Raw genomic sequence first — 24216 nt, 5'->3', positions numbered from 1 at the left:
ATTAGCCATTTACGTTACTAGACTCCCCTGCCTGTTCTTTTGTTTACGCCGCTAACCAAGAAATTCGAAGTTTTGCGAACAAGCATCTTTTGCTTTGCCTCTGTGCGAGAGCGCTTGCTCGTTTCGAGTCTTTTAAAGGAGGCACGACATGTTGGAAATGCATTTTAAAGGCAAAAATTAAAGAAACAAGTCAATTATGGAAGCCTTTTTATTGAATTGCAATACTTATTGATTAAATGGCCACATTTTTTGACAAGTCAGCTTCTCTAAATCTATTTTGCTTGAGGCGTTGGCGTTTCATTATCTGCAGAATTGCGTCTACTTCATAACGGACTTGTGGGCTTATGGAGCTGCGTCACAGCTACTGGAGCAGCACTCGGTTTTCTCAGCATCTGATCAGTGCGGTGTACATGCCTTTGCAAACTACAAACAAAGCAAAATGTCAGTACGTCAAGAGCCGGCTTCTTCCTGTCGTTTTGTTTGCCTGTTTCGGTGAAGAAAGTAAAGCAAATTCGCTCATGTTATGTAAGAAGAGATGGGCTAGGTGTAGTGGTAGTATACAGGAAAACAAGAACTTTATTGACCACTTCGCAATCAAGTTGTTTGAAGGTGCTAGCCATCCCGACGAGACTTAGCTTCCTTCGCAGCCGTTTGTGGGGAGGGACGAGCCTAAAAACGGCTGCGAAGGAGGCTAGACGAGACTTGGCCCTGCTCCAAACTTGATAGCCTGGTAATTGCACGTGTTAGAAAAGAGAAAATTTGGCGTTACCTGTTTCAGTGAGAACTTGATTTGAGTGCGATTGTTAGAGTTGCACAGATCCTCCGCACAACAACAAAACAAGTACTTCGGATGGTCTCGTTGAGGGCGCAGCTGACATTTTTTGTAGTCTGAGCACCATGCATCATTGCTGGAACTCCAGCAACCTTTGTATCGTAACTATATTTAAGAAAGAATATACATGATAACAGAAACCCATAAGGGTTGAAACGTGTAACGCGCGTTCACAGCTTCCGAATATTCAGTGCGAACTGATTGTTTGAATGTTTCAGTGCTAAGTACCATATTTGGAAACCCCTCGCTCTTGTTGTTCCAAATATGGTACTTAGCAAATTGAATATTGAGAAGCTTGTTTCCCAGCATACAAGGAGCCGTTACACACTTCAACCCTTATGGGTTCCTGATGATAACCAACACGCCACAAATGCATGATATCGGGCTAATCGATGCAGTTCGTACCGCCAGTACGCACAACGTCTAAAGCTAGAAGGATTTCCGACACTGGTCCAAACTCAAGATTAACAGACTGATGCTTGATATGAATAGTAAGTGATTCCTACTCTTCTAATTTTATTCAATACTCAGAGTGTTTCCCTGAATATGTCAGTTTAGAGATTTACCATCGAGTACATGAAACTGCATGCAGACTGCTGCTTTTCACAAAAAAAAACATGAAAATTATCTAATTCTAACTTATTTCTCATTCTTGGAGAAGCGGTTCGATATCGCTTGATAAACAGGCAACAAATTAGCTAAAATCCATCAATTTTTGTTTTCATTTTTGGCAAAAGCAAATCGATCTCAGTCCCACGTATGCTGTGATGCTAAATCTCTCAAATAACTGAAACTAAACAAACTCAAATAGTTACTGTAGAAACTCAATCGTTCGCTAAATTCAGGAGCCGAAGAGCCGATTTTGTCACTTGAGACAACTTCCTACGTTCTCCGTAAAAATAAATTTAAACGACCTGTTGGAAGTTTATCAGGTGTAAGACACGCGTTAAATTGATGGCAGAAGATCATCAACCGTTAAAATTTGTTGTATGGGCAGTGCTTTCGCTAAGAGTGCAGTAACTGTGAGCGATAAAGAATAATAGTAGTAATTAGAAAGAAAATGGAGGGGGGGGGGGGTGATCTCAGAGACTAGTCTTATGACAAATTCTGATCTTTGGTAAAATAATGGAATACATATTTGGTGTGCACAGAAGTACGACTAGCAAACTATTAAATACCTTTGTGTTCCCAAGGGCATTGATTTCGTAAGCGGAGAAGCAATAATTGGTCGTCGATTCACACGACTTGATTTCTGAACAGTTAGAATGATTCAAACACTCGGCTGTGTAGTCGTGGTGATAGCACTTACGAGTGGCTGAAAAAGGGAGATAATTAATATAGCAATTTTTTTCGGATCGAATTGTTTGTCCAGTTATGACTTTGCTAAAAAAACTAAGTGTTTTTCTACAAAAACTAAGCGGTTTACTCTACGAATAACGCATAGCAAACGTTTACAATAGCAGTTACTTATCACTCAGTTTGGATTCTGGTTTCTCCAAACGCCTCCATACAAGAATTTTAGACATCGGCAAACGAAGGATGCCTCTTGTTCAGGAATTCGATCTCAAAACGACTATTCTTGGTTACGGTTTCTTCATTTGAGTGACTGTTTACAATTTATCGATCTAACTATTCATTATTTTTATTATGTCTCTTATCCCATCACTGTCACTTTTTCTGCGTGGAAGGTACATGGTCATTACGACACCGCAAGACCAAAGGATTTCCTAAAACTTCAAAGAGGGCTCGAAACGCTATGTGGAAGAATTCCACATTTAGGTATTTCACTGCAACAAGCAGAGTGTTCCATTCGAGGCGCAAAAGCTATTTCAATGACTAAACCAAATGAAAAAGACTTGTAAAATCATTTCTTGAAAATGAACAAACTCGATAAATATGTTAAAATACATTTTTAGAGAATGTTCAGGAAATCACACGCCCTAAAATACGCACCCGCTCCATAGACCACAGCTGATATGATCGCCAAATACACCAGGGTAGTTTTAGCCATCACAGTTTTGTTGACAGGACCACAGAACAAATTGATCTCACAGAATATCGATCGTATTTTATAGTGTCTTGGGAAGACCCTGTAGTAAAACTATGCCAAAGTTAATCTGTCCTAATTGACCGATTAAACCTTCAAAACGGAATTATTGATTGTCCAATGAGCTTAATGTCGTCTGACTAGTAATGTTAAAAAAAGGACAAAATTCTTAGAATAGTTCTTAATTAAATATTCCTTTGGCACGATACACCCTTAAAATGAAAGAATGGCTCCTTAAAGAAAAAATAGGTGGAATGGCTTAGGTGAGCTGTGACAAACGACAAAGAAATAAAATATGAATCTCTTTTTTGCCAGCAAATGAATGTGTTTCTATCGCGATTTGAAGATCGTTACGGTTATTAGCTTCAGTTAAAAAACATAAGATACTTCAGATTTTTTTTCTGTATCGATTGCGAAGGACTCATCATGCATTTAAGAGGTGCAGAACTCAAGGACATTAAATAGTAATAAACACATTTTTAATCTGGAGTGTTTTCAACTGACCGCAAAATTTTATCGCACACTACAACTAGGTTGGATATCATGACTGAGACATACTGCAAGTGTGTCGTACCAAATGATAAGTACTTTTTTGTCTTTAAAAATAATGGCTTCAAGAAATTTTGGGGTTGGTGTGATCTACTTAATGGCAAGTTATTGCAGCTTAAAAACAATTAAACTGTTGCCCATTCTTCTTTATAGAAGGAGCATCATAAATTTTCGCCCTGAAAATCTTTGGCATGTGTATGTGTTTATAATCAACGAGTGGGCGATAAATCTTCCCGCATTTACATTCATACTTCCGTGTTCCGATTCCGGCTTTCCATAATCTGATTTGTTATTCAATAAAGAGGAAGCTACCATTTAAAACGCTTTGTTCCTGCGCTATCACTACCATATAATACTAATTGATGACCTATTCAACTGCTCCGCTCATTAATCGGTAACCGAGGATGGCATCTCATGTCATTTCATTTTGGTGCTGACTTCTTTCGTCATTTTTATTTAGTTGTATGGGTGGATTGCGAAAATTACTGGTCTCTGGTTGTAGAGGAAAAACACATCTGGTGTAATAATATTAAAATGATAAAATCAGTGCTGAAGTTAGATGATCAAATCATTGATGAATTATTGAGTATTATTAGTTCACCTTTCTAAACTTAAACCTTTTGGCGCCAGTGCGTATTATTTTTTGAGCAACCTGTCGAAAGAAGAGAACTACTTTGATGTCATGTAGTGACATTTCTAGCCGTGAATCAATTCTCTGTCTGTCTGGACAATACATTTGCAGCTTACATAGACCGAGCGAGCACGTGTGACCAATTGTTGTATAACAAAGGATTTTATTTTTAGTAAGAGGATCACAGAGCGGATAAAATAGGTGTTAATGCAAAGAGGAAAGAACCGTTTGACAACAAAATATTTATAAAAGTGTCTGGAGGGTGGTAAGTTTATTTATTAAGGTCTGCGGTGTCTCTAAATAGTGGAGAGTTGCTGAGTGAATAGTTTTATGAAGGTTCATTTATTGATTTTCGGCTTCTTTCAGTCTCCTATGCACAAAGGTAAACGTTTCGCTCTTCTAAGGTCGCTACGATAAAATGATAATGAACTTTAAGTGTCACGCGTATTTAGCGCTCGAACACTAATTGGGGACACCACCGTACACGAATCAAATCAACTCATTCCAAATCGTAGGTTGGTTTTTGAGGAGAAGGAAAAACTGGATTTCCGGAGAAAAACCTTTCGGAGCCGAGAGAGAAGCAACAAACTAAACTCTCCTTTTCGCCAAGTCTGCGAGTGGAACCATGGCCACATTGGTGGGATGCGAATGATCTTCCTTTCTCCCTACAGTGAAAAATTTATCTGTCTAAAAGTGAGAAAGAAAAGTTGCTATTGCAAATTTGAGGTCATAACTTCGCATCTAATTACGAAACCAGAGCCTATTGGGGAGACCAAATATATGTTTCGTTCCCTTTAGAGAGCAGGGTAGTAAGATTGCTAAATTGCCCCTCGCCTCCCATATCTAAACTATTCAGAATTAAAATACAAATACAATTAGTAATCCAATTAAGAAACAAGACAATGAAATGCATATAGCTTTCCGCTAGTGTTTACAAATTAAGTTTCTCGCTTTAATCATATATTTTAGACCTTTCAGCATTCTGGAGTGTAAATCAGACGAGGTATCTCCAGAATGCTTTCGCTTTTTGTTAACGTTATACGGTACTTTCACCTAGTTTCGATTTTCACCCTTACTATTAAGCTTTCTTTCAATAATTATATTGTACTTTCAACTAGTTTAAATTTCAACTTTAATATTGTCAAGTAAGGCCAAGCAGAGCTTCCTCTGCCTTGTCCACTGTATATATGTGAATAAATCGAGGAAAAAAAAAGTGAGAGTGCTAAATAGGGTGTGGCACAATTTATTGGGAAAAGAACTCTGACCTCGAATCTTCGTCGAAAAGATTGTTCATATAAAACCAACAGGGACGGCTGGGTTCATGCTAATTTTTTGAAACTCTGAAGTATTCGGAAATTTTTAATACTATGCGCAATAAGTGATTTGCACTCTCTAATGCATATTGTTAACAGACTGGTGTAGTTAAATGATTATTGCATTTTGTCATAGAATCTTATGCGATTGCGCAAATATGAAATGACGACTCATTTAGTTGCCGATGTATGTTAGCCAGAGTTTATATTCAGTGTTAAAGAATTGAGCTTATATTGATTGATTTTTTACGTCTGTAGTAGGTAAATTCCTGCCAGTTTGCAGTTTACTTAAGCACAGAACTAGAATTGGGCGAATAGAAAGAGAATCTTTTCCTTTATCGCATGGTATCAAGAATCTTATTTGCAAAGAAACCATCTCTAAATATTATATTTAGATTGTTTATGTTGGTTCATAACTTCTCGGTGTTATTTCTCAGAGACGTTATTTGCCGATATATAAATAAATATATCGCAGCTAGAAAAAATCTGATCCAAGAGGTCTAGACGGGATAAAACGCTGAGCCTTTCCACATACAATTTAATTTGCAGTACTCGATAGAACTTTGACGCCAAGCGTTATTGATCAAAGGGGCTCGGCTATTTATAATAACCAGCTCGCACAATAAGGACTGAGAGCGAAATGAACTTCTTTAACTGGTGGACACGAAACGAAAACCGAAGGTATGTTCTTAGGTAAGTCTAAGCCAAGTCATTCGCGTCACGTTGGCGGAGGCGCAGTTTTTTATCTTCACCATTACTATCTGAGTCTTTATCGATTGCTGCTAATTGAGGCACTTTTCGTTTCACAACACCTGGATACGTTGAATATATGCCATCTTAGTTGGCTTGAACAGCTTTGTTTTCCCATTTTAGATCAGCTGACCGTGTTCAAGACCAAATTTTCTCTCAGGACTTACGTGCATTTATGCTCAATTAAAAGGAACTGGAAGTGTCTGTCACCCCAAGTACGCCAATTACCAAAAAAGCAATTTAAGAAGAAAACACGAGAAATGATTTTTGCTATTTTTCATGCCGAGAACACTTATGTTGAAGCACTCACACTCCTCTTAAAGACGGCAAAATCATCCGTGTAGATTAGAAATGGCGCATTACACATTCCTCATTATAATCGAGTGCGTGGGCTCGAAGTTACAGCCATCGCTTTTTATTTTCACTCAGTTTATGCCCCAAATGCGAAGAAAATGGGCTTAAGGTTCGCTTAAAAAAGCCAGAAAAATCTGCCGAAAACTGATGCTCAATACTGGGATGATCATGTCAAGGAAAACGTCTAAGAAGCGACATAATATTTAGGCAAGCCTAACAGTGGAGCTCCTCAATTATTGTTGATTTATATTTTTGTTTTCAAATATTTTTATAACTGGTCTGCTTACTATATTACCAGTCCGGCCTGATCATTGCTATGAATTAGTCTATTTTCAAGTGCTCTTTCTTGCTCTTTTCGCCGTTTTTTGTCAAGATTAAACCTGTTATCGTGTTCGTGCTTGCTCTTTCATCCGCTGCTTGTCACGTCTCTCTGTTGTCTCGTGCTATCAGTCACCCTCTTTCACTTTGAGCATCGCTTACTAGTTACCTTCTTAGTGCTTTTTTTTCTCTCTCTTTCTCCTCTTTTCTCGTTGTACGACATATTACAACAAAATATTTGGCTCGTTGTTTTGGTTGTCCTAAAAAATTTCACTTGTTTTACTAAAACGCAGTGTCAAATGAATTGTCAAATGAAGTGCCCTTTCCGTGCAACTTCCCGCCAAAAACACGGGTTCGAGCAGTGCGACATTTCGAGTACTGTCTTACATGAAAAGTTGAAGGTAAGGACGGACGGTGGCACGATGATGTCATAACCAAAAAAAAAATTTCTCCTTGCGACAACCTCGTTCCCAGACTACTTTCTCCAGTTGTGGCTAGTCACGTGCCAATGAGTACAAACGAAATGTGCACAAAGAATGGGTCCTCGACTTATTTTTGTCAACAGTATTCAGTTTTATCAAAGGGGAGAGCCAAACAGATTTTTTTTCTTTTCCAAAATGGCGCTTACGTTCCTAAGGGTAGATGTCAAGTTGCCCTGCTTGCGGGTGATACAAATGTTATGTTAACTGATAAAAGCAATAATTTGTATGTATTTAAGGAAAGATAAAATGGCAGCACTTACAACAGGATACGAAAAATACTTACTTTATTTGAGATTAATAGACGGTCCCGTGCTCCGCGATGTTTAATTTTCACTCTCTTCTGAGCTCAGTAGACGAGTTCAGTGACAAAAATTTAGCCTTCTTGTCCCTCCCTTCATTTATCCTTTCTGGAATCTGCAAAAATCTAGCAGACATGTGACCGACCGCAACTAGGGTACAGTTCTTTTTCGAGGGAAGAAGAGAGAGAATCCAGGAAACGAGATTGTCTCATCGATGGGTTATCATATTTTCTTAACAAGGTTCTCCGCTCACACGGAGGTGCGCGTGTCTTCGGCGCGCAGAGCTACGCTAAAAATGAACTGGAAACATCTATCGTTTATTAACAGATCTTTATTTTGAAAGCGCTATCGTGTAACTGCATAACTGCACTTTTATCAATTTGATCTAGTTTCTAGTACGTCTCTATTTCAGTAAAGATTGAGCAGTTTATCTATATCAATCTGTATCCCTCTTCTGTACACCTTTCTTCTCCGAGTCTTGTCAGATTATTCTTTGCTGTAGGAATTATCCATCCAATCAAGCATTAGTGCACTCCTGTAAACTTAGGAAAAAGTCAAATATTTTAAATCATTATCACCTGGTGAATTGGCTGTTTCTAAAGAGAAGATGTGAGCGGAGTTGTGTTTGCTGTGTTTGGACGGGCTCACGTGGGTGCTTAATGCACAAGCTAGCTTGCGTAGCTAGAGTGGTAGCTGCGAAGCTGTCTTTTGTTGCGGAACGCAAGAGATCTCGAGCGGCGAAGCCGGGAGAAAGCTGGGGCGGGGGTGGTTCTTACGTTCCTCTGGACTCAGGCTTCCAGACTTCTCGAGTCGCTCGAAATCTCCCGCGTTCCGAAATGAACCCCCAGCTACGGAGGCTATGCTCGAGCCAGTTAAGATGCGAGTTGCTTTGTTAAATATTTAGGCTGAGTTTAGCATAAAATGCCTTGCTTCTTAGCTGAAAGGGGAGAATTCCATCACCTGAAGGACAGAAAACTTGTTATGGTCGAATATAAGTCCATCTGAACTCTAGGTCGGTGCAGAGCAATCCGTACAAGATGCTGTGAAGTTTACAAGGTGCTTCGTGGCTAAGAGTCCCGCGCAATATGGATCAGGCCCCAGTTGTTCGAAGGGTGGATAGCGCTATCAACTGGATAAATCACTATCCACTGGATAACTCAATTGGTTTTGCTAGTGTTTATCCGCTGGATAGTGATTTATCCGGTGGATAGCGTTATCCACCTTTTGTCATAATGATTGCGAGAACAAATGATTTATATGGGTAATCACATAATATCGGGCGAAATTTGGAGCAAATGAACTCAAGCAAATTTTTTTCAGACGAACAAAATTCCGAAGGGCAAGTGCAATTTGTACTCTTCGACAAAAATTTTCGAGGCCTTATTTCTTTCAAATTGCACGAAAAAAAATCATGATGTCATTACTTATTAATAAAAGACATGACAAAATACCGAGAAAGCCTTACGTAATTAAACAGAAGCAACGCACGCGTATCACGCAATCACGCAATCACGCAAAAATTGCGTCATCCAAGGCCTGTAGCATTTGTGTCTTCCTTTGATCATGACCAATTAGTTCTGCACTCTGTTACCCGAGATCCGAATTTCTCTTAGTCAATCAGAATTGATGGTTTGCATCTAACGTCACGGCAGCCATGTTGATGTACAGAACAATGCAGTAAAATGTCTTTTGGGAATTTGACTCTATTATTATGCAAAACCCATGGGATCATTTTCTATTGTTTTGTACACCAACATGGCTGTCTCATCACGTGGATTCAAACCAAGAATAGAGAAATTTTTTCATGTCTATTTTTAGACCAAAAATCCCTTGAGATTCCAGAATTCTTTTCATACTTCTCAAAGTTAACATAGCTTACAGCGTCACATTACATACACTATTTTTAGCAGTTCTCTTACAATTTTGCAAGCCTTTTAGGCTCTTCAATTTGTTACTCAAAAATTCTCCAAAATTCCAGCTTTCAGGCGCAACAAAAAAGCACTGATGAAGGCAGGGCAATAAAACCCCCGCGAAATATAGAGCATGAAAACCACAAAAACCAAACTGGTCCTGATTATTAAAGAGCTACATCGCAGTTAAATTGCTGAATTCGGCGTAACAGAACAATAATGATTTCGAAAAATTACAACGATAAATCCGTTAAATTTAAAATTAAATTAATTCTAAAAAAATGCTAGATTATATCTAAATGTTTCTAATAGTTTGATTAAAGCCAGCGTTGAGCTTTTGATAATAAAGGACTCCGCTAATCTCTTAGTTGTAACAAATGGAACTGCGAGCTTCCTAAGTCCTCTTAAATCGAATGCTGGGTTGGCTGCATGTAACTAACTTTTCATTTTCAAGCTTACCCGTTTGAAAGTACGAGGAGGAAGGTTACAATAGTCCCCATAACAGCAACAAAACGTGAACGGTTGCCGTATTGGCTCCAAACGACAATTTGGCGTCTTCGAGCAGCGGGCATCAAGATCACCTGCCCAGCATCCTTTGAGCAATAACTGAAAAATAAACACAAAACTGACATCTCTCAGCCTCCCGGCAAAGAACGGTCAAAGCCCGGGTCGCACCCACAGATTGTTTCTGTTTTTATTTCCTTTTTGTTTGTCTCCTAACGACGACAGTTATTTCCTTCCTGCTTTGCTATCAGCAAACATCCCTGGTGTTGCCTTGCCTGGGTTCTGTGTACTGAGCAGGAAGGAAACACAAGGCTTGCTGCAGTTAGAGACATTTGAAAGAAATGCATTTCTCTAAAAAAAAAAACGTCACGTTTCGTACGTTCGACACACTTCCTTATAAATGACCGTTATTTCCTGTGAAAGTGAATTTATTTAACCCTTGAGGGCGCGTTGGTTATGAGATGGTAATGCATCTATCAATGTTACGCCCCAGGAAGGGAGAGTCGGGCATGGGGTGGGGATTTTAACATTTTCATTTTAAAAAATTCAAATTCCCCACCCCCGGGACAAAATAATTGGTCAAAATCCCCACCCAGAGGCAAGTGAAGGTGGTAAAATGTCCTTTGTACGATCAAAATCGTTAGCCTGGGGACGTCACATACGATCAAAATCCCTACCCTGGGGACAGACCTCACGATCAAACTCCCGTGGTTAGCCCGACCCCCCCTCCCTGGGGCTTAACATTGATAGGTGCATAAATAGCCGTGACAAGCGCGAATGGAATAATTGTTTTATATGAATTTTCATTGAATTCTGAACACTTAGACACTTGGAAATTAAAGCACAAATCTTTCAGCTTGCGCAACACTTGACACAATCAGTTTCCATATTAGTTTATTCGATATATGAGCTGATAACGGAGATTGAGTGAACCAATTAGAAAGCTAGAAAGGCAATATCCGAGGTCGAAATTTTCATAAATGTTAATAGACTGGAAACACACGATGGTTTCAACCTTTGAAACATAAAAGTCCCGGATCAACTGAATATGGACTCCTTTATTGGTAAAGAAGTCTCTAATGGAGCAGTGAGGAATTTTACCTGAATCAACGCAATTAATTTTTTATGTTTCAATACTTGAAACTATCATTTACAGTTTATATTCTCTTACTAGTTTCTAGCATTTTATTTTAACATATAAATCAGTTCACTTGTAACTAAATTATTGATCATTTCTGAGACTGACTGCGAAACATAAGAACGTTTGGACATGAACTGAAGGACATGGAAGAGAAATTCAGTGCATAGTCGTAAATCAACAGGAAAATCCTGGCAGAAAAAAGCTTTTACCGGTGAAATCTGGGCCGAAACAATAATACAAGTAAATAAGTAAATAAACAAATAAATAAATAAATAAAAGAAAAGGTCATGCAGAGAAGAGGTAGGGTCAAAAGAGCAGCTTCCCAAATTCCCAAAAGCTCCTTGATTACATAAGCACTTTGAAAACAAAATGAAAGAAAAATACAGGTGTGGCAAAATTGTGGAAGGCATGGACGTTTACAACGAAATATTAAGTCAGTGCTAAAGAAAAAAAAAAAAAAGGGCGGTTACAAACATTTTCATTTTATACTTGACGTTTCGTATGTTGCAACATACATCACCAGAAGTGACGGTTAAAACTGTTACACAAAATCTTAAAAAACTAGAGCGAGGCACTGGTGACTAGTTAAAAAGTGTGATAACAAAATCGTAACTTCCGGTAGTTCATACTTCAGGAAGAAATTAATAAAGAAAAAGCTTCTCACTACCAACGTTTTCATTAAAGAACACCAGCAGTAGATCCACAAGGAAGGATTTTTCTAAATGTAGCTTCATCAATTATACAATCTCGCTTGAGGTTACGAAGATAGGAAATAAGACTGTTCTCCCTAGACTTGGTTGGGTTGTGCGACAACAACTTGAATTTCGTTCCATCGGAAATTAACTGTTTCATTTTGCTGAGGTAATCATGTCTGTTGACAATTACAACACCATTTCCGTTGTCAGGTTTAGTAATAATAATAGAAGTATCATTTCGCAAATCGTTAAGAGCCATCCATTCTTCCTTAGTTAGAATTCGCTTTTGTTTAAAAAGTATAAAATAAATAAAGTGTAAAATAAAATAAAAGAAAGTATAAAATAAATTTAATCCACACCCTCACCTATCGCTGCTTACGCATCTGCTCGAGTTCTTCCTTGTTACAGTCGACTCTCTTCGATCTAAAGAACACTCTCCTTCAAAATGGTTACCCAAGAGGCGTTCTTTGTTATAACATTAATGATGTTTTGAACAGACAAAAGAACAGGTCTGCTGAGCCTGCCACCACTGTTCCTAAGAAAGATATCATTCTTGTCTTGCCTTTTTTGGGCTTTCAAAGTGAAGCTCTTACTCGACGTGTTAAATCTTGTATTAGTAAGTTTCATGGCTGTGTCAATCTTAGGGTTATTTTTCAAAACACTTGCAGGGTTAAGTCTTTTTTTCCTTACAAAGACCGTTTCAGTCGTTCTCAAAGATCTAAAATAGTATACAAAGCCAGTTGTTGGGACTGTGATTCCTTCTACATCGGCAAAACAAAAAGAAGATTGCATGACAGGAAATCCGAGCATTTCAAAGCTCTTACACAAGTCGGCCACGCCTCTGCTGTTGCACACCATACTATTTCTACCAGTCATAACATCAAATAGGACCATTTTGAAATCCTCGCAACTGGAAAGTCCGACTTGCAGTGTAAAATTAAAGAAATGCTATTAATCAGTGACTTAAAACCCTCTCTTAATGAAAACGTTGGTAGTGAGAAGCTTTTTCTTTATTAATTTCTTCCTGAAGTATGAACTACCGGAAGTTACGATTTTGTTATCGCACTTTTTAACTAGTCACCAGTGCCTCGCTCTAGTTTTTTAAAATTTTGTGTAACAGTTTTAACCGTCACTTCTGATGATGTATGTTGCAACATACGAAACGTCAAGTATAAAATGAAAATTTTTGTAACCGCTGTTTGTTTTCTTTTCCTGCTGAAATTGAAATGGCCAAAGGACAAAAGTATTTAAGTCAGTGCTGTTTAATAAAGCTTGTCCCTCTGGAGTCCAGAAAATGGTGTAAAATGTGAGAAGAATGTATTAGCATACAAGAAACTTAAACAAGCCAGGCCGCATTACTATTCTTTATGTGAAGAGTTCTAATTAATGGGGAGTGTCTTATCGGGTTTAAAGCTCAGGCACGCGACGTTTTATCGCTGTTTTGATAGGCTGTTAGGCTCACAAATTATTAATACATTTTTGAAGAATCTGTTTGAATACATTAAGAATCAAAATCTCTTCAAATGCCATTACTTTTTGCCGGGTACGTGCTCAGGAGATGAGTAGATTAAGGTAAGAATATGAAAAAAAATCTTTTAAGCACTTCCAAGGGTTGGCGTGAGTATGAGATGTTTCAGCAAAACGTAACCTATGACTTAACTAAATAACGTGATGATACTCAACCGCTTATTGTTTACAAAGTAGATAATAGAATTCTATTAACTGCCTTTTGAAGACCATGATTAAGGAAGGCCCATTTCAAACGTCGAACTTTTCATGTGCCGAATCTAATGATTAGGTTCGGCGCATGAAAAGTTCGACCGGCCTTTAAAACGGGCCCAAGAGTTTGAACGATCTACAAAGTCAATCTAGCCTTTTGTTTACGGACCGCTGGTAACGTATTGTTTCACTGACCCGTCTGTGAACCGACAGAGCTCCCAACCAAAAATTCTCTGGTCTTCTCTTAAAAGGAATAAAGCATTGTGGCAGAAATCGAATTAAATCACAATTGAATAGGCTTACCGCATGACCACTGTAAATGACTTTTTTCGAATGATTTTTGGAAATGAAAATACGTCGACATGCAAACTTTGGACCGTGGGAGTTTTGAGACAAAAGAAAAGGGGTTGTAAAAAGTCCCCATAGAGTGGTTATACGTCCAGCTTTTTGCTTGCAATTATTAGCGTCAGTCCAGTTGATAAGTTGCCATCTAGCAAATCACCACCGAGGGATGCGAACTCAATGACTGATGTACTAAATGGAGACGAGTGTATTAATATCCATAACGTTTTATATAATAACCCAAGTTATTCTCGCATTTTGATTCGGTCTTGCCTATGATCTGTTAGAGGACAGACGCACGATTGACGTCACCATCAGCTTTCATGCGAATAAAGTTTAATTATTTATTATATAAAACAAGACGTCAAAATGTGGTGAGAACATCAGTGACACACTCGGCATTTTGACGTCATCTGTGATCTATTACTGAACAGACGCATGGCAACATGGAATATATTTGTTAAATCATCTTAGTTTCACATCTTAGGAAAAAAAATAAATTTTCCAAGCCGGGGGCACAAGTTGAACGGTCCAACATGAAAACGTCAATGAATGTTGGCATATTTCAAGGCGAACTTTTGCCAAAACTAAGCAAACTGTGAGCTTTAATCCCTTTCCCAATATTTTGCTGGTAATCTTATAAACTTAAATACTCTCGCCACAAAATAATTCACTGTTCAATACATAGAGAATTAGTCGCATATGCACGGGTTATTTTGTTGATATTTTGAGATGATCGCAATATAGGATAATCCCAATCTACGTTGTAACGAAACAAACAATAATTTTTCGCAACAACATATGGGTGAGTTGTTATTGTGGCGACATAAGCCCTATACTTAAAATGTTTCAAGAGATCAATCTCCTTTTGTCTTTCTTTGTACCTTTTTTATTTGTCACCACATCTCATCTTTTTTAATTGCATTTGAATTCCTTCCTTTTCCGTTCTTTCGTTTGTTGACGCATAATTTGCTTGGAAATCCTAATTACCTAAAGTGTCCTTGTCCTGCTTAAATGTTTTCCGGGTTCAATATTTCGATCTATCTGTTGACATTATGTCCCAGTTTTCCTCGTACTTTCTCCATGAATGAAGGAGGATGGGGAGGGGGCGGGGGAGGGGGAGGGTAGTGGTAGTGCTGTCATGCTAAGAGCGATGACACTTGAACGCGAAGCGTACTGTTCTCTCAGGGAATATTATGTCGAACGGATGTACGCAGTGCTGACTCACAACTCTACCAGAAATGGGGTCAAGAAACACTTGATCCTGTCTGCAAGAGTTTCATGATGAGTTTTCTAAGGGCCCGGTTCAAACGTCGAACTTTACATGGGAAATAGAAACTGTAACAAATGCTGGAATGTGGCCCGACCCCTCTTGAACTTGAGCGAAAATATCATAATAACCAGATAAGAAAAGCTTTTGCTCTCTTTTGATTCCCAATAAATTATTGGGCAAAATGTTCATCATATGAGAAATTTCACCACAGAACTTTGTCTGTTTAGTAAATAAGTAAAGCGCGCGTGCAAATCGTGAGAATAGAAAAGCTGTCAATCAAGTTGCACAATACCTGAGTTGTTCCGTTGTACATTGAGTAGCAATAGTCTGATGTTCTGTTACAGACCTTGAGGTTCATACAGCTTGCCTGATGGCTGGAACAGTTTTTGTAGTCGTAATGGTAACATCTTCGACAGTCTAACAAAGAAAGAAAAATGCTAAAAGAAAGGTATTTTACGCTGGCTCGGAGGCCTTGGCTTGTGGTACCCTCTCGAAAGTGTCTTAGTTTGAAAATTTTCTATCTTCCGGATTATTAAAACTTCTACTTGCGTCAGATTTCGTGCTAATTCATGGTTGTGTCATTCACACGAATAATCCAGGCTTAACGACCACACCCATATTGAACTGTACATGCCCATTAAAAAAGTTTTAATCATTTATCTTCATTGCATAAATGTGATCTGAAAAAAATTCATATTTGTGTTGACTGAATAAAGCGGATTTGTACGAATGAAACAGTTTCGTATTCCTAAAGATCGATTTTGATAAAGTAAAAATTAAAAAGAAGGGAAAGAGAGTGGATCAATTTTTCACACAATTTTGTCGAAGTTTTACTGAAATAAAACTATCTTGTTTGATTTAATTCAGTTTATGCGTCTTTATTTCTTTCTCAGTCTTTTTTTTTTTGTTTGTTTTTCTTGGTTTTTTTTTCTAAAAGACAAAGAAAAAAGGGGAGCCTTGACATAGCCTCGTCAGCGTGAAACTGCCTCAGAGAAAATGGAGAACGTCTGAAACTTAGTGTGGATAAACTGGAAGATGAACGTATGACTCTCCTTAAATGCTCCAGATGGAAAAATGTATGTTACGACCAAACGTCTATGAAGTCTGGGAAGTCTTGAGGAATTCGGTTTGTGAAAAAGTTTATAAACACTGTTCTATGTTGAGCTCTGACACAAGTGCCAACATGCCAAACGTTGTCCAAACTGCATTATCGAAAGTAACAACGTTTACCGCCAAGGTCGTAAAATTGTTTGTAAAACGCAAAATATGGCACGAACTGTTGCTGCATTGTGTTGACCAATGAAAGCTGATGCAATCATTTTACAACGTATCATCGGCAAATCGCGTTGTATTCCTCATATATTTTGCTCCAAAACACGACAAGACCGACACCAGTTCAGGGCAAAATCTGAGTTACGTAATTTTCAAGAAACATCTCAGTTGAGGACACAGGTCCGTACTTACCCACTAATAGGTAAAAAGCCAGTAAAACTGTTAAAGTTAGCATAAATTTGCGATCCATCATCTAGGGAATCGGAGACAACGAAACAATCTTGAAGAACACGGGGCCTGTGAAGGAGAAGAAAAAATCCACTTGAATTTCAAACAATCTCAGGATTAAGGCTCTCCCACTTAGACAAGATCCATCTTTTTATAGCCTTTGCCTAAAAGATCATTAGATTATCTAGCAAATGAGAGCGGAGGTGGCTTAAGCCTCTTGAAAGAGGAACTGAGTGTCTGTCGCGTTGGCAAGATAAGAATCACGAACAACGGGGTTCAACTGGATTCTTGCTGCAAACGCGGGAGTATTAAACATGAAAACATTGTTACGTCCTCGAGGTTACGATGAATTTCTTCATTGAACAAGCTGGAATAACAATTTACTAGATATAGCTGTTTGACCTAAAATTCCATTACCTTAAAGGAGAAGTGCACCTCGATAAAGATCTTAAAAATTGTTCAAAGTTTACTTTCAAAGTCATGCATAAGATTGTCGGGGAATGATTTTCATGATGTGTGGGCGAGACACTGCTATAAATAACCCCAACTCGCTTCAAAATCACCACTTGAGGTTTATATAAATATATCCTCAATTAATTAATCATTACTTGGTGGTACGCTCTCTGATCAGCAAATTTCGATTATGGAAAACTCCAGAAACGTGCTTAATGTGCTGTCATTAAAAAAAGGTGACATTATTGCCTTGTTTTGCAGCAAACTCGGTTTACATTGAAGTTAATAAAGAGATGCAAGAAAAAACTATCTTAAATTCCAATGTTTTTTTTTAAATTTAGTTTAAGAATTTAATCAGCCTCGAAGATGAGAATGGATGTTAACTGAGACTGAGGCAGAAGAAACGTGATCCAGATATTGCTTAATTAGCAATGACTTAAACGTTTTCGTTGCAAATGTACCTTCTATAAAAAAAAAACTCTCCTCGTGTGTAGAAATTTAAATTTCAGTGTAAATCACTGTTACTGTCGCCATACGGACGGTAACGTATTTGACGAGTTTCGTTTTCAGGGGGATATAACTCTTAAATCCGTTTACTATACTTAAGGCTGGTAACAAATGTGAAAGACCTTCAGTTTTATTGCGTTGAAGTCTCGAAGGGATTGTAATATGTACAGACATTTATGATAGACAGAATTTTCCAGCATCTGTGCATGCTCTGTAGAGAAATCTAGCTTTAAATAGCGTCGGAGTTTCCTACGCTCCAAGGAGTAACTGAGTTGGAGGAGGATTTCACATCTGTGGTCTCCATAAAACCACTAAAACCACTACACAACAAATTAGACGGTCTCCTTTCTGCCAACTCTGAGGATGTTGTGTCTAGAACTTTATTTGTGTTCAATCATATTTGCCATAACACACTGATTGAATTGAAATTGGAGTTCCAAAACTGGCCGTAATTCAAAGGCTTATAGATGTGACCATGATGGATTTTTGCCTTCCTTGTAACGATTGTTGTTTGCCAGGCTTTTGCCAATTTCCTCCGTAACCTACGTACGTTAATACTTATTAGAAGTCTCGTTTGAAAGAAATAAAACGCGTTGGTCGGAACGATTTAAGGTTAAACCGGTTGGAACAAACAAGGGATATCATGCTAGCACCCGACTTACCAGAGAAACATCTCACTAGACTCTACAAACAAACATTTCCGATCACGTTGTCGAAACGTCCTGTCGATGTCATCGACTGAAAACAGCATTTGACAAGCCAGAGAACAACACTCGACCCAGACTATCTGAGAACCTAACCCCTTTTTCGGTCTTTCAGGATTAGCGTACCGTACATGCTGAGGCCAAATTACTCCACTTAACGTTTGAAACTCATGCCTTTCTTTCAAAGGGGGATTTAGAATTATGAATCATAATATTTCCTCATGTTTTGTTCATTATAGTTTAATTGGATCAGTATTTAACACCACGGAAGATTTGACTGGGAAATCACGCGTTAGAATTTCCTGACGGCACGTTAAAAAATTATTTAATAAAGAAACATTAAACATGAAAAAGTCCAGTTTCACTGATAAATATCTATAAGGGAATAGTTAAGTTTGAAGTTAAGAAAACCAAAATAGGCTGCAAAACCTGAGTTATATGTAAAAATTACCACTGAACAACATAAGATTAGGGTCACAGCTGGGATGTTATCTTTTGAGCTTATTTACCCGCGATCTTGAGCTTTTTAAAATATTTGTCTAACGTTTTAGCTACCGGAAGAATAGTCTCATTGAAGCACTTTGCTTCTTTCTGTAGGGATTACACCAGGGAACAGCAGACAGTCCTTGTTCTCTCTTGCAGTTCGCAGTTCACATCTTTACATTCTCTCGTTAAGCCTGTTTTTAGGTTGTGTTTGGTGGCTATTAAGATGACGTAAGCAATCATATCGACCAACTCTACGTCATTATCACTTATTGTGAATGAGAGAATCTATTGAAAACAATTTTTTTGGAAAAGGCGAATTCTGTTATTAATAACAGCCGTGACTCGAAACAGAGGGCTTTGATAGCTTACTTTAACGAAATATTATTTGCTTCCTTTTCCCTCCTAAACGCAAATTTCTGAGGCTCGAGTGCTCGAGAATATCAATCGGAAACGGACAACTTTATCTTTTTGCCATCACAAATGCTTAGGGTCCATTGAAATACTTTTCTTTTTCTTCAGTTTCTTCTTAGCTGCTAATAAACAAACAAATTGATTAAATTTTAAGGCAACTATACATGAGGTAATCCGAGAGCAATGAATCATTTCCAACCAAGGTCTTGGCAATAGAAGCCACGTGAAAATACCTTCCGCGCCCTTCGGCATAGCAGGTCCATTGTTTGTCGTTTGTCATACAGAAGAAAAAAGCAATTTCACTGGATTTTCTCAAGTTTTCTGAAACCGTGTTTTTTTGAACAAGTAGACGCACCAAGAATAAACCGAATGAAGGAACGCTGTACAGACTGCGCACGCATTGCGTGCCTAGTCTCGCCGGCATGCGTTTAGAACACGACACAGCTGTTCGGTTTTTTCTATATTTTTGGTGCTATTGTTTTTCTTACTTTCAGTATATCTATTTTTATTTGATAGGATTTTCATGGCTCTTTGATAATCACTTTACAGGGTCTCACTGTTTGAAGGCTGAAATGGTGATGGAGTAAGAAGGACGTTTAAACGAAAAAGAAATACCCGTCTCTTTTTGCAGTCTTGTCAGCCTCTATTATTTTTCACCGCCGCTTATTTTACCATGCATGTTCATAGGCGTTTGATGTGAGTTGCAACACCTTCCTCCGCCTTTCTTCGATTCATGAGAATCCAATTTACTAAATTTTGGGTGTAGATGTCATTAATTTCAAGCTGGTGATCCAAAAAAAGCCTTTTGGAAAATCAATAAAGGCGCTTCCTGTTAATGATATAATTTTCTGTCACGAAACTGTGGAGATGATAAATATGATTAGCTGTCTTCCTCCGATTAGACCTTCATATATTCCGCCGAAATTTGCAGCTATTTTGGTCACTGATTTCCTTGATAAACAGGTAAAAAACGATCAAACGATGGCGACTTCAGCCACAAGAACGAAACTCAACTTTCTATTCTCTTTCTTTTGCAATAAGGGAGATGATTAAGGATATATAGAAGACAGCCAATTAATTTACGAAAATAAAGACCTTTTAATGGGATGAAGGAACCCATTTTAAATATGTATATTAACTTAAAGAAGTGGTATGAGTCTTTTTAGTGTTGTATTCATTCGATGAGTAAGACATATCGGTGCAAAATTACACCAGTAGTTTAAATGTATTTTCTCTCCCAAGCCGAAACACTTATTGTTTTAAATCTTCAGGGGTATATAAGCACGATTTATCATGGCTGATGTGTCCACTAGTACTGACAAAGAGAAGAGATTATAACGGAGAAATTGAAAAAAAAAACTATTGGCAAATTACTTATTCATCAATTAAACGTTTATTTTCAGCCTATTTCAGTTGTAAGTATTGGCCTGAATTCAACTGATAGCAAGAAAAAAACCCATGCTGAGATGTCCAGAATCCAGACATAATAGAGTTTATGATCTTTCAGAGACACATAAGCGCTCCCTTGAAATTACTGATGGTTCACTGCTCACCATAAAATTAGTTTATTTACTAGTCGACCGTAAAATTGACTAACTGTATAAATGTATATTCAGTCTTGTGTATACCCGTTTCCTTGAATTTTATTTGCAAATAGGTTTCGTTCTTGTCAGGGTCTTCGATTGCACTACATATCAAACTTCTCCAAGGCCGTGAACACGCAACATGGCTGGATAATTAATGTTTCCCATTAGAAACGGGGATCACTTGCAATTCATTGCTCAATGGGCATTGAAAGGGGGGTATGTAATGCCACTCAATTACTTTATTATTTCCTGCCGCCTTTCTCATCAGTTGGCTGTAAATTTGTCATTTATTGCTTTACTTCAGAACTCTTTTGTAGAAAGGTGACTGAAATAAGACACCTTTGGGTGAAAAAAATGATGAAGAATGCATTCTAGTGATGTTGTTCTGGTGAACGAAGAGACTGAATTGACTGCAACTCGACTTCATTCAACCATAGGCTTGGTCGACTTAAAATTTTTAATATAATGGTAATGATAATAAATAATGCTTTCTTCTTCCCTTGCACACGTCCCTTGTATAGGTTATATGTTGACTTTTTTGCGTGGGATGTAATTGCGCTACCAACGCCTTACAATATTTATGTCTCTTATTCAGTTGTTAGACAGGCAGACATCTTCAAGTGTTCATTACATTTACTGACTTGAAAGCTGTTCTTTCCTGTGGAACTGTTTACGGTGTACCGTGTATTCAGGCATTAATTCTTTAACTCTCCACGTTATCTCCTCGGTCTGCTCCATTACATAAATTCTTTTTCTGTTGATATCATTATCTTGGTTGCTATTTAACGAGAACAGAGGATCGCTACGGGACGTGTAAAGGATGCAGTGGGAGCTACAGGTGTTGCGTCTGTATTTTAAGATAAGTAAACGGAGCAGCAAAAATAGCAAAGAGTATTGGGGAAGATATTTAAGAACTGTGAACAATCAATTTTGTACCACACCAAACGATTTTAGATCCAGCGAAACGTGTGCAATATTAGTGAATAACTTGAAGTTACCAAGGTAGCATACGACGATACCGTGAAGGTGTAGTGTTACTACATACGATGAAATCGTTAACTAGTGATTGTGTTCCTTAAGATTAAAAGAGTGGTTTAGGGCAGTTTCAGCTTTTGGAACTTTTAATTGAATATAGTTGATTCAAAGTTCTCTTTGTAACTACATTTTACAAATTAACGGCCGGTGACTAGTTTTCGACGCTGTTTTCGACTTTTACATTCTACAATCATGGAAAACGAAGATGATCTTAGAACGCGACTGAACGCTGTTCAACATAAATTGGGTCTATCAAGAATAAGAAAGCAATGAGGACTTACCTGAACGGTCTGGTGCAACTTATGGCACATTCATAACTTGGATGCTTAAAATGGTGCAAGATCTTTAAGTAATGACGCGGCCCACGCAGCAGGTTATATTGTAGATTATACTTTGCGTATCACGAATTGTTTTCCGTGATTCGGAGTGCAAGTTATACTAATGATCACACGCATATTACAGAATGACACAGCTATTCCAAAGGGAAAGTCTTACATCAATGCAGATCGCAAATGTACTTTCCGGTAGTCAGTTCTTGAAGGTCTGTTATATCTTTCCTTTGATTCAGTGTTTTCGGTTTTTACGTTTGCACTGAAACTACAATTCCTATTTGGATGAAAAAAATTAATGATCGAAAAGTCAAACCACGGCTGCAACGGTCAGCGTCTTTTATTTTAGATAAACTTTGTTCGGCTCCGGGCTTTCAAGTTCCTGTTTACTTTTTGAGTTCCTTTCGATTCTCTCTCTACCTTTATCACAGGTCATAAACTGCATTACTTCCTTATCTCATGCAGAGAAAATCGTAACCGGCTAGATCTTTCTAGTTGGTATTTCTTCCCATAGATCCACAATCGTGATTTCTTCCCTCTTGTCCTATTCATTTACATTTTTAGAAAACTATCAGGAATACTTGTTTTGGGGATATTGTTTCGTGCCGTAAGCGGAAGTTTTCTTATCGGGGCTAAAGGCAGCATTTTCGGCGGTTTTGGCTAATGTCTACAATCACGGTTTCATTTCGACTGATAAACTGGCGAGGTCCTTATCTCTATCAGATTTAGCTTTCCCGTTTCTGAATCATAGAAAACGTGCTATTAATAAAACATGACGTACAATTGGAATATATTCAAAGAATTTAACCCCAGTCTTTCTTATTCAGGACTTAAGAGAAGATTAACGAAGTCAGATGTCCACAAAACTGTCGCTCTTTGTTGTATTTCTGAACTCTGACGCTAAGTACTATAGCTATACGACTATCTTTGAAACAGTAGACCCTTAGACAATGATGTCCAACAGGAAAGGAATGGGAAAGGAATAGTATTTATTACACCCTCTCGCTCTACTTTACTATGTATACTTCTTATAGTTTTAATTCCACTGCCTTTTGTAGTGATATTTGAAAAAGCAGATCATTAAAAGGGTATTCTACACAGCTTGCTGTCCTTTGATTTACGCTCACAAGTTGAAGGTTCTTGCCTGATTGTGTGACCCCAGAACCGCCTGATATGGATCAGTTTTGTTCCAGTGAATTCCTTTTTTAAAGATAAAATTCGTAACTACACGCCCACGAAATAAAGATTCCCTGATGCATGCAGCACAGCTCCAAAATGATTTCGATCACAAACGCCGATTTTGTTTACTTACTACCCTAAAAGACACATTTCTGCAGGGAGGCTATTATATTTTCCACCCTTCTGTACATGGGAGCACTATAATTCCTGGTACTGTCCGCGGACAGTCGAACTGTTTTTAGGCAACTTTCTGGTGCGCTCAAAAGCTTTACCACTGAAAATATTAGTTCCTATTTTTGGCTTTTAAAGAACTGATATCCCGCATAAAATAAAGCCATTCCTTTACGCAATCAGCAGGTGCAACAGCAGGGGGAAACAGAGAAAGGGCAATCAGCTTCTATTATAAGCTTAAGGTTTTAGTCTTCTCGCTACGAGGGATCTTTAAGAGCATTTTAAAAACGTGATTTTCGTATATGACAAACGAGATCACGTTACGTTTAGTCTAGTGCAAAATTTAAATCTGGGCTTAATCTTCTCAACAAGAAAGAACGAAGCAGTGAGTCCCAATTAGTACAGGATTGACCAACTTAGAACACGACGTGCTTTAAGCTCTTATAAGGTGGTGTTTTTCTTGAATGATAGTCGAGACAGTGCGAGGTAGATGTCCTCTTATATGCGAGCGACAGTTCACCTCTCGCTCTCTCAGAATCGCACTAGTTTGGCCTTCATTACAAGAAAAGGCCGGAAATTGCAAGCAGACAAAACGTTGGAAATTTCTAGGACTTTTTGACCAAGACCTCAATATCGAATAAATATCGTTACCGGTATAAAGGGTTCGTGAAAAGGCAGAGAGGGGAAGCAGGCCGA

General features: G+C 38.1%; 2 protein-coding genes across 4 annotated transcripts; both read right to left on the bottom strand.

The window, feature by feature from the left end:
• Positions 1 to 200: 200 nt before the first annotated feature.
• Positions 201 to 2908, bottom strand: LOC138014261 (uncharacterized). The gene is made up of 4 exons (XM_068861302.1): positions 2786 to 2908; positions 2011 to 2147; positions 770 to 937; positions 201 to 423 (listed from the first exon to the last, which is right to left on the bottom strand). Exons 1-4 carry the CDS (start codon positions 2841 to 2843, stop codon positions 397 to 399), a joined length of 390 nt encoding a protein of 129 aa, XP_068717403.1. The 5' UTR covers positions 2844 to 2908; the 3' UTR covers positions 201 to 396.
• A 4980-nt stretch (positions 2909 to 7888) lies between these two features.
• On the bottom strand, positions 7889 to 22466 carry LOC138060204 (activin receptor type-2B-like). 3 transcript variants are annotated; one of them, XM_068905939.1, is made up of 5 exons: positions 22123 to 22466; positions 16624 to 16728; positions 15452 to 15576; positions 9945 to 10091; positions 7889 to 8110 (listed from the first exon to the last, which is right to left on the bottom strand). In XM_068905939.1, exons 2-5 carry the CDS (start codon positions 16682 to 16684, stop codon positions 8093 to 8095), a joined length of 351 nt encoding a protein of 116 aa, XP_068762040.1. In that variant the 5' UTR covers positions 16685 to 16728; positions 22123 to 22466; the 3' UTR covers positions 7889 to 8092. The 3 variants fall into 3 exon arrangements, with proteins under 3 accessions (XP_068762040.1, XP_068762039.1, XP_068762038.1); XM_068905938.1 differs by having other exon boundaries at positions 7889 to 8117; positions 22123 to 22452; XM_068905937.1 differs by lacking the exon at positions 22123 to 22466 and having other exon boundaries at positions 7889 to 8117; positions 16624 to 16795.
• Positions 22467 to 24216: the final 1750 nt, after the last annotated feature.

This window comes from Montipora capricornis, chromosome 8 (assembly GCF_036669925.1).
Source record: "Montipora capricornis isolate CH-2021 chromosome 8, ASM3666992v2, whole genome shotgun sequence".
NCBI classification, from domain to species: domain Eukaryota; kingdom Metazoa; phylum Cnidaria; class Anthozoa; order Scleractinia; family Acroporidae; genus Montipora; species Montipora capricornis.
The sequence above is the reverse complement of the archived record's forward strand: the minus strand, read 5'-3'. Positions and strand labels throughout refer to the sequence as shown.